Source organism: Hordeum vulgare, chromosome 4H, assembly GCF_904849725.1.
Source record: "Hordeum vulgare subsp. vulgare chromosome 4H, MorexV3_pseudomolecules_assembly, whole genome shotgun sequence".
In the NCBI taxonomy this organism is placed as follows: Eukaryota; Viridiplantae; Streptophyta; class Magnoliopsida; order Poales; family Poaceae; genus Hordeum; species Hordeum vulgare.
This window is the reverse complement of record NC_058521.1, coordinates 453,580,543-453,590,345: the sequence shown is the minus strand read 5'-3', so window position 1 is coordinate 453,590,345 and position 9,803 is coordinate 453,580,543. Positions and strand designations below refer to the sequence as shown.

Sequence of the window (9,803 nt, the reverse complement as noted above, 5' to 3'; positions counted from 1 at the left end):
TTTACTTTCCGCTGCTACACTCTTAGAACTGCATGTGTAGGGTGTACTTGACTTGCTATAACTGCGAGGGCTGCCTCTCAACTAAAATTGGGAAAAGGAAAAAAATTATCTTGTCAAGTAGTTTAATCTCCCCTCTCTAGACATACTTTCGATCCTACACCACGTCAACTCGCAGAAGTTCCGGCAGGCGCGTCGTGTTCGAAGGTTTCCATAAAAAGGAGTGGGCCTGCGTGAGAGGTGATACAATAGGTTGTATCATCTTTGATCCCAAGTCAACCGATGGAAGTTTCGGCTGGTGCGCCGGGTTCGGACATTTCCATAAGAAGGAGTGGGCCTGCGTGAGAGGCAATATGATCGGTTGGATCAGCTTTGATCCCAGATTGACTGGCGAAAGTTTTGACCAATGCGTCACGTCACAACGTTCCCATAAGAAGAAGTGAGCGTGCGTGAGAGGCGATACGATCTGTTGGATCGACGTTAATCCCACGTCGACCGGTGAAAGTTTCGGCCGGCTCGTGCGTCCGAACGTTTCCATAAGAAGGAGATGTCGTGCGTGAAAGGCAATACGATGCTTGGATCAGTTTGGATCCCATATCGACCGCCGGAAGTTTCGCCCGTGGCGCCGGGTCCGAACGTTTCCGTAAGAAGGATTGGGCATGCGTGAGAGCCGACACGATCGATCGGTTGAAACAATTTTGATCCCAGATTGACCAGTGGAAATTTCGGCCAGCATGCTGTGCCTGAACGTTTCCATAAGGAGTGGGCCTGCGTGAGAGGCGATACGATCGATAGGATCAGTTTTGATCCCATGTTGACCAGTGGAAGTTTGAGCCGACGCGCCGCGTCCAAACGTTTCCATGAGAAGGAATGGGCATGCGTGAGAGGCGATGCGATCGGTTGGATCAGTTGTGATCCCACATCGACTGATGAAAGTTTTGGCCGGTGCGCCGCGTCTGAACGTTTCCATAAGAAGGAATGTGTCTGCGTGAGGCTATACGATCGATTGGATAAGTTTTGATCCCACATCGACCGGCGGAAGTTTCGGCTGACGCGACGTGTTCGATCGTTTCCATAAGAAGGAGTGGGCTTGCGTGAGAGGCGATACAATCCGTTGGACCAACTTTGGTCCCACCTCGACCGGCGGATATTTCGGCCGACGCACCGCGTCCGAAGGTTTCCATAAGAAGGATTGGGCATGCGTGAGAGGCGATACTCTCGGTTAGATTAGCTTTGTTCCCACGTCAACCGGTGGAAGTTTCGGTCGGCGCGCCACGTTCGGACGTTTCCATAAGAAGGAGTGGGCCCGCGTGAGAGGCAATATGATCGGTTGGATCAACTTTGATCCCACGTCGGTCGGCGGAAGTTTCGGCCGACGCTCCGGGTCAGAAGGTTTCCATAAAGAGTGAGCTTGCGTGTGAGGCGATACGATCAGTTGCGGCTTTGATCCCACGTCGACCGGCGCGCCACGTCCAAACGTCTCTATAAGAAGGAGTTGGCTTGTGTGAGAGGCGATACGATCGGTTGGATTAGCTTTGATCCCACATCTACCGGCGGAAGTCGACCAACGGAAGTTTTGGCCGGTGCGTCGCGTCTGAACGTTTCCATAAGAAGGAATGTGTCTGCGTGAGGCTATACGATCGATTGGATAAGTTTTGATCCCACGTCGACCGGCGGAAGTTTCGGCTGACGCGACGTGTTCGATCGTTTCCGTAAGAAGGAGTGGGCCTGCGTGAGAGGCGATACAATCCGTTGGACCAACTTTGGTCCCACCTCGACCGGCGGATATTTCGGCCGACGCGCCGCGTCCGAAGGTTTCCATAAGAAGGATTGGGCATGCGTGAGAGGCGATACTCTCGGTTAGATTAGCTTTGATCCCACGTCAATCGGTGGAAGTTTCGGTCGGCGCGCCACGTTCGAACGTTTCCATAAGAAGGAGTAAGCCTGCGTGAGAGGCAATATGATCGGTTGGATCAGCTTTGATCCCACGTCGGTCGGCGGAAGTTTCGGCCGACGCTCCGGGTCAGAAGGTTTCCATAAGGAGTGAGCTTGCGTGTGAGGCGATACGATCAGTTGCGGCTTTAATCCCACGCCGACCGGCGTGCCACGTCCAAACGTCTCTATAAGAAGGAGTTGGCTTGTGTGAGAGTCGATACGATCGGTTGGATTAGCTTTGATCCCACATCTACCGGCGGAAGTTTCGACAGGCGCGCCGCGTCCGAACATTTCCATAAGAAGGGAGTTGACCGGCACGAGAGGCAATGCAATGGGTTGGATAAGCTTTGATCTCACATCAACCGGCGAAAGCTTCGACTGGCGTGCCTCGCCCGAACGTTTCCATGAGAAGGAATGGGCCCGCGTAAGAGGCGATACGGTCAGTTGGATAAGTTTTATTGGTACATTGACAGAAGTTTCTACACATAGGCCGCGTTCAAACGTTTTCATAAGAAGGAATGGGCATATGCATGAGAGGCGATACAATCGGTTGGATCAGTATTGATCCCACGTCCAGCGCGTGGCAGGTGAAAGTTTCGGCCGCCGGAAAAACACCACGTCGGGCCGTATCGGTTGGGTCGGCAGCAAATAAGAAAAACAAACATGCTCAAGCCGGCGAGGCCTAGGCCGTGTCGCCGTCGCCAAGCATAGGATAGAGACCGATGGCTCGCCGGTGCCACCGCCACCCGAAAGTAAGCAGGAAACACGTGCTACCAGGATGGTGACAGGTTATAGTATAAATCATCAAAACAAACAAATTCGGGGGGAGGAAAAGAGCCTAACGTGCGCACCCGATCTAACGTCCTCGTCGCGCACGCAACAACGTTGCACGGCTCCAACGCCGCACCGCATCAGCGCCTCGTCACCGATCAATCCATACTCCTCTCACACAAGCGACGGAAGACGGTGAGGGTGACGAGCCAATTTCCTTTCCGCGAGCGCGATGACGAAGCACCAGACTAGAGCTAAGAGAAAAAAAAAAAACTGACGGGGAGAAACGACAGAGGAGGAAAACAGGAAGCGGCACGGGAGGGAGGCGACACGCAAGCGCCATGCTGATGCTCGTCTTTCCCCGGTTAGCCCGCCCCCCACTGGCCCGGCTCGCCTTAAACTAAGCTTAGGCTTAGCTGCTCTCTCCTAAAGCCTCCCACCCCCGGAGAAGTACTAACCGACCCCAAAACCTCCTCCGCTGGGCGCTCTCGTCGTCTCCGCTGCCGAGCCGCGCGCCTCCTCCCCGTCCGAGCGGTTGACCGCGGGATTTGGCCAGGTGAGGCAATCGCCCAGCTTATCTCGTAGATTCACGCTTTCTCTCCGTTGCGATTCCCGGCTGGCGCCTGCTGTTTCTGCGCCGTCGTTGCTTGCTTCGGTAGTAGTAGTTCGCGGGACGGGCGGCGTGGTAGGGAGCTGGGGTGTGGTTCGCGCGTGCTCCAACAGTCTAACTCTGCGGGGCTGCTGCCTGGCTGTTCGGCGAGGGGAAGCGAGGTGAATCCACGGTTTTGGGTTTTTGGCTGCGCGGATGAAGTGGGGAATTTAGTTTGTGTGCTGTTTGTGGGGATTTCGGGTAGCAGTCTTCTCCTACTCCTTCCTCTTCGTTTCTTCCCTCCCAACAAAGATCTTCACCGCAGATCCCCCCGGACCAACATTCACGTCCTGCTGGGAGCTAAACCTTGATTATTCACCGATCGGTTGCTTGATTTATTGTTTGATCGATCGGCCGATCTCACTTTCCCCAAATTCACTGCTCGGGCAAAAAGATACTCCTACTGCAGAGTCACGGATTCTGATTCTGATTCTGATCCTGATACCGACACGATTCCGTGTAATTATTGTGTGCGCAGTTGGTGAGTACTGTAGTAGTACTAGTAGTAGATTCATGGCTAGCTTAATTTTATTGGAGTATTAATGTGCACCGTTACAGATTTATGTTGTACTCTGCCCACTAGAACCTCCCATTTATTGAGCTCTGCTCTTTTTTCAGCTCAGTTGTTGGATGACTGCATTCCTTTGTATGTCTCTTCCAGGTCCATGTTACCATACAAGCCTAGTCATGGTGGTTGTGAACCTTTTTAAGAAAACTTTGCATGTTCACCCACTAGGATTCCATGTGTCATCTCTTTCTTCGCACCAGGGGCATCCAAAGTACCAACATGATGGTTGTTTTGTTATCCCAAAACCATACTTGCTTGCCAGACCTGATGCATATCAGTAAAGGCCTCTAGGCCGTGCTTGGAATCAATGTAATTTAATACTGAGGTGTTTAACTTACACGTGTATCTTACCGTCCGCTGAGCCGTTTCCGGATTTCTGCCCCGAAACGGCGGGCCGAGACGTTTATTCTTTACAAGTGTATTTAAAAGGAAACGGTAATCCAAACAAGCCCCTAGTCAATCCAAAACGGCGCATGCAGATGCAGCCATTTTTATGGTAATATATTATGATCCTCACCATCGATACGTCGTGTCATAAGTAGGATGATCACTGAGGGTCAAGTATGGAGGCAGGCGGGCCTATTAATAGGAGATTTGAACCCTTTATTTGGGGCATTGCCGCGTTGACAAGGTGGGTCCGGAGTGAGTAGTCCACTTTATAGGCCAGGGTAGAGGTAGAGGTGGAGTGCAAAGCATTGTTATCCAAAATGTAACGGCATGCTTGTGCGTATTCGAGAAAAAAATTATGACCCTATACTCGCTACGCGACATTGTTTGTTGCTCATCATCTCACTGAACCACACTTCAGCGACTGAATATGTGTCTGTCCCTATTTGAGAAGGGTACTTCACCCATTTCATTGACCTTTAAACCACACTTGCCCTCGCCACTCATGTCCATAGTGATATTTTTGGCAAGCCTACTCATGTCACGCTCAAGGTCTCTAAGAAGAGGGTATCCGATTAGAAATGTTTCAGATTCAACCTAATGTGCATATATCGTTTGAACTATAAAACTGTTTGCTGAATCACATATATTGTTTCTCTTTGTTTTTTGACATAGTGAAAATGGATGGGAACACTAGAGGAGGCGGGCATTCTGAAGCGTTAAAGAACTACAATCTGGGCAGAACATTAGGTATAGGCACATTTGGAAAAGTGAGGATTGCAGAACATAAGCATACAGGGCACAAAGTTGCTATAAAGATTCTGAACCGTCGTCAAATGAGAACTATGAACATGGAAGAGAAAGGTATGCTTCCTTGTACATTAGTCTGGATAAATTGGGCTTTGCTTGCTCAAGATTTCTAGTTATCTGCTGTCAGTGCTGGTCAGACTTGTGAGTGTGTTCCTGATTCCCAGTTAATCAATTAGTCGAGATAAAGTACATTAGCCTAGGATACATCCGGCTTCCGTAAAGAAGAAAGTTCACCTTGTGTTGTTGCTGTGAGTTAGTAAAATTTGCAGCTTGAATTTCTTCATAGGCTGAATGTCTAACGCTTTACTTCTATTGTTTTCTCATATCTTGTTTCCAGCAAAGAGAGAGATCAAGATATTGAGGTTGTTCATTCACCCTCATATCATCCGGCTTTATGAGGTCATTTACACACCTACAGATATATTTGTTGTGATGGAATATTGCAAGTATGGGGAGCTATTCGACTGCATTGTTGAGAAAGGGCGGTTACAGGAAGATGAGGCTCGTCGAATCTTCCAGCAGGTGCCTTTTTCTGCTCTTGGCATGCAGGAACACATTTTTTGGGCATAACAATAGGAACTTTGCCGAGCTTCTTATTTTGATCGTGAAATGTATGGATATGCTGGCCAATTGTCCAGTGCCCACATTCCTCATGTGCTTACTGTACAAACCATGATCAATTTGCTCAGTTTGCATTTATTGACTAATTTTTAGCTCATGACCTGTACTACATTGAGTTGCAAGTTTTCCATGGTGATTGCTTTGTCGTTTGGGTTGAACTGATCAAAAAGTTAACGTCTTCTTGATGCGTCGATTGTGTTAGTATTACTTTGGTGTCTTCTTCTTTTGATGCCTTGGTTATCTTAGTATCACTAGTTAATTTATTTTTTTAAATGGCATCTTCTTCTGTATGCCTTCATTGTCTTGGTCTCGGTACTTAAATCAAATTGTACTTTAAAACATAAAGAGATGGTATATCCTTCTGAAGGTGAATATGTAACTTGAAGGGTTCTTTCTGACTCACTGAATGCATATTAAGGTTTTGTCTCATTACATCTTTTATTTAAATTTTCTTGCACAGATTATATCTGGTGTTGAATACTGCCACAGAAACATGGTTGTTCATCGTGATCTAAAGCCAGAAAACCTGTTACTTGATTCCAAATATAATGTGAAACTTGCCGACTTTGGATTAAGTAATGTCATGCATGATGGCCATTTTCTGAAGACTAGCTGCGGGAGTCCAAACTATGCTGCACCGGAGGTATTCACTAATTTGTGTTACTTGAGTCTTTATCATTGTGCTTCCTAACACGCATTGTTTGCGTTAATAGCTTAGTGACTGTTTCTGTGCAGGTTATCTCAGGTAAATTGTACGCTGGACCTGAGGTTGATGTTTGGAGCTGTGGGGTGATACTTTATGCTCTTCTTTGTGGCACTCTTCCATTTGATGATGACAATATTCCCAACCTGTTCAAAAAGATAAAGGTGAGACAGAACACATGTAGATTAAGTTGGATCTAACAAGTGTATACCTTTTGTTCTAAAATCAACAAACGTTCATCTAGATTAGTTGGACTTTACCATTCATTTTTTTATCTGGAGATTTGACGCCCCCTTGTTTGGTGTTCCAGGGAGGCATCTATATCCTTCCAAGTCATTTATCTGCTCTTGCAAGGGATTTGATCCCAAGAATGCTTGTTGTTGATCCTATGAAGAGAATCACAATTCGTGAAATTCGAGAACACCCATGGTTTCAGAATCGCCTTCCTCGCTACCTGGCAGTGCCTCCACCAGACACGGCGCAGCAAGCCAAAATGGTACCCATCTATTTCACATTTCAGTTGACTATCTTATGTGCACAGTAAAACTGCTCAACCTTTATCGACTAATATATACAGGATCTTGGATGGATAATAGGAAAACTAATATCGATGCTTTTGTCATGAAATGCTATCTTTCGTGGGCATAAGCTTAATATAATATTTGCAAACACAATATTATAGAAATATATGCTCAGGTTGTTGCTCAAAGATTCTTTTTTCTCGAACATGCACCAAAGTGCATGGTCATTTTGTGTTAAGAAGAGAGCGCCGAGAGTCTGAGTAGGCAGCTTTTCACAAGGTCACAGAGGGGGCCCTAGTGGATATCCAACCGAGCACTGCTCGGTTCTCTAAAACAAGATCAGTCAGGACTAGCCCTTGGTGGTATTTTTTTTTTTTTTTTGATAAGGAGGAAGCGAGCCCCCGGCCTCTGCATCAATCGATGCATGCAGCCACCTTGGTGGTATTTTTAATAGAAGAAACAACCTTGACACCCTGTTGAGTCGAGATTCGAGTGCAGGTGGGCTGGCTGTGTACCGCACGCCTTGCCAACAGAGCGATGGTCCATTCTCAGATATCCACCTTCATAGCTCTTGTAACCTTTTATTTGGCGAGTAGTCCACATGCCGTCCTCTTGGCCATGTACATAATTGTAAAAAAAAACTATGCTGCTTAGGTGAAAGGCACTGCTCCTGCTGATTACTCGAAAAAAAACTAGCCAAACAACAAAAGTATCCAGCAGCTGTGGCTCAAAGATTTATGAGAAGGGGAAATATTATGAAAGTTAAACATCATGTAATAATATGAAGTGAAGGGAGTAATTCCTTACTACTAGTAATCTGTCCCCCGCGAGATGAAAAGGTAGCACCTAGCACGTTAAGTCTCCTTGCAATGCCACTTCTATTTATCAGAAAATTATTTTACTAGCAAGCTTTAAAATGCAGTTTCTACGTCAATGCATGCTGATTTTCTAAATGTTCATTTCTGAAGATTGATGAAGATACACTTAAAGACATTGTCAACCTGGGATATGATAAAGACCATGTGTGTGAATCACTGTGCAATAGGCTGCAAAATGAGGTATATGCAAACAAAAGTTGGTGCTTCATTCCGTCCAGTTATTTCATAATTGACTTTACACTTTACACAATGTTTCCAGGCAACTGTTGCATATTACTTACTCTTGGACAATCGGTTCCGGGCCACTAGTGGCTATTTGGGGGCTGACTATCAACAATCAATGGTTAGTTAACATTTGCATCATCTGTGACTTGTTTAATGCATTAAAGGTTTAAGCACTATTAACTTTCTGGATTGATGGTTCTCCAGGGTAGGAGTCTTAATCAGTTTACTTCATCGGAATCAGCAAGCCCAAGTACCAGGCAGTATCTTCCAGGAACCAATGATTCTCAAGGCAGTGGCTTGCGGCCATATTACCCCGTTGAAAGAAAATGGGCTCTTGGGCTCCAGGTCTTGCACATTATCCACTTTACTTTGCTTTGTTTTGCACATTCAGCTGTTGAGCTAATGCATCACTTATCCAGCAGTCTCGAGCTCACCCTCGTGAGATAATGATTGAGGTTCTAAAGGCACTTCAAGAATTAAATGTCTCCTGGAAGAAGAATGGACACTACAACATGAAATGCAGATGGTGCCCTGGGTTTCCTCAGGTCAGTGATATGTTAGATGCCAACCACAGCTTTGTTGATGACTCTACCATCATGGATAACGGCGATGCCAATGGGAGGCTACCTGCCGTGATCAAGTTTGAAATTCAGGTGTGCAATGTCACCTACTACGAGTACTGCTGTATTCTTTTTTGCAATAACAAATATATGAATTTTTTTACTCAATGTCGCCTTTGCAGTCGGATCACTAGATAAAATAAAGTTTTTTACTGAAGAAAAGGCTGGCCAATATATTCATTCGTAATTGTTACAAAGTTGCCATTTTATTAATATCGTGCATCTTCATGTGTCTGCTGTTGCCATATTGATAAAACGAGCTTCCCAAGTTTTAGTGCTGCACAGTATTTGTTGGTCATACATCTATCGTTAACCTAGTGTGATATTATTTGTTATTATGCTTGTATACTTCAGATGTTACAGTTCGCCGGCATGGTACTGTTATACTGTATATGCTGTCTATTTGGCTCTGAATTTCAGTATTTGTTTTTCTCCAGCTTTACAAGACCAAGGATGACAAGTACCTGCTGGATATGCAGAGACTTACTGGACCTCAGCTCCTCTTCCTGGATTTTTGTGCGGCCTTCCTTACCAACCTTAGGGTTCTGTAGTATGGTGCCTGTTCTGGTTGAGTGGTGAATGGTTAGACATATGACTGTCAGCGATGAATAAGTGATGGTGTGTAAATAGGTGGTGTGTTTCGTCTTCGTTTTACCCAGTCCCTGACAGCGAACCGTGTTGTTTTGAGTGACTAGTCCTGTGTGAAGAACCAAAAGGTTAAGTGGTTGTTATAAATAAGACTTGCTATATGGTAAATAGGCGTGGTGAACTTTTTCTATTTTTTGAATTTTGTGAGCCATTTTCTGATTCTGCGGGCTGCGCCACCGCTGGTTGTGATGCTGCAGCACAAGCCTTTGTGATATACTACTCCTTCCATCCGAGAAAACTTGTCCATAGCTTAGTTCAATTGTAATTTTGGAAAAAAAAAGAAAAAAAATCCTCCTAGTTTAAAATCCTCTACTAATCCCTCCCTCAACTCTGCTTCTTCCTCCTCGCTGGCTGGACCGAGCGGCCGCCGTACAAACATCTGGCGATCGCCGCCCACTTCTGCCGTTGCGATCGCCGCCCACTTCTGCCGTTGCGCATCTGCGTCGCCTGCACGGAGGCGAGCTGCCCAA

The 9,803-nt window shown here is 46.3% G+C and overlaps 1 protein-coding gene across 1 annotated transcript; it reads left to right on the top strand.

Moving 5' to 3' along the window:
- The first annotated feature begins 3,062 nt into the window (after positions 1–3,062).
- On the top strand, positions 3,063–9,441 carry LOC123448926 (serine/threonine protein kinase OSK4). The gene is made up of 11 exons (XM_045125970.1): positions 3,063–3,259; positions 4,983–5,171; positions 5,455–5,639; positions 6,199–6,381; positions 6,474–6,605; positions 6,752–6,937; positions 7,931–8,020; positions 8,100–8,183; positions 8,270–8,410; positions 8,488–8,718; positions 9,123–9,441. The coding sequence occupies exons 2-11, from the start codon at positions 4,988–4,990 to the stop codon at positions 9,234–9,236; spliced, it is 1,530 nt and encodes a 509-aa protein (XP_044981905.1). The 5' UTR covers positions 3,063–3,259; positions 4,983–4,987; the 3' UTR covers positions 9,237–9,441.
- The last annotated feature ends 362 nt before the right edge of the window (positions 9,442–9,803 follow it).

Bases quoted from the DNA above. Each gene is read 5' to 3' on its own strand.
- LOC123448926 (XM_045125970.1), top strand. From the start codon at position 4,988: ATGGATGGGAACACTAGAGGAGGCGGGCATTCTGAAGCGTTAAAGAAC. The intron at 6,382-6,473 runs GTATTCACTAAT...GTTTCTGTGCAG, and splicing joins CAAACTATGCTGCACCGGAG to GTTATCTCAGGTAAATTGTA. The intron at 8,719-9,122 runs GTGTGCAATGTC...GTTTTTCTCCAG, and splicing joins TGATCAAGTTTGAAATTCAG to CTTTACAAGACCAAGGATGA.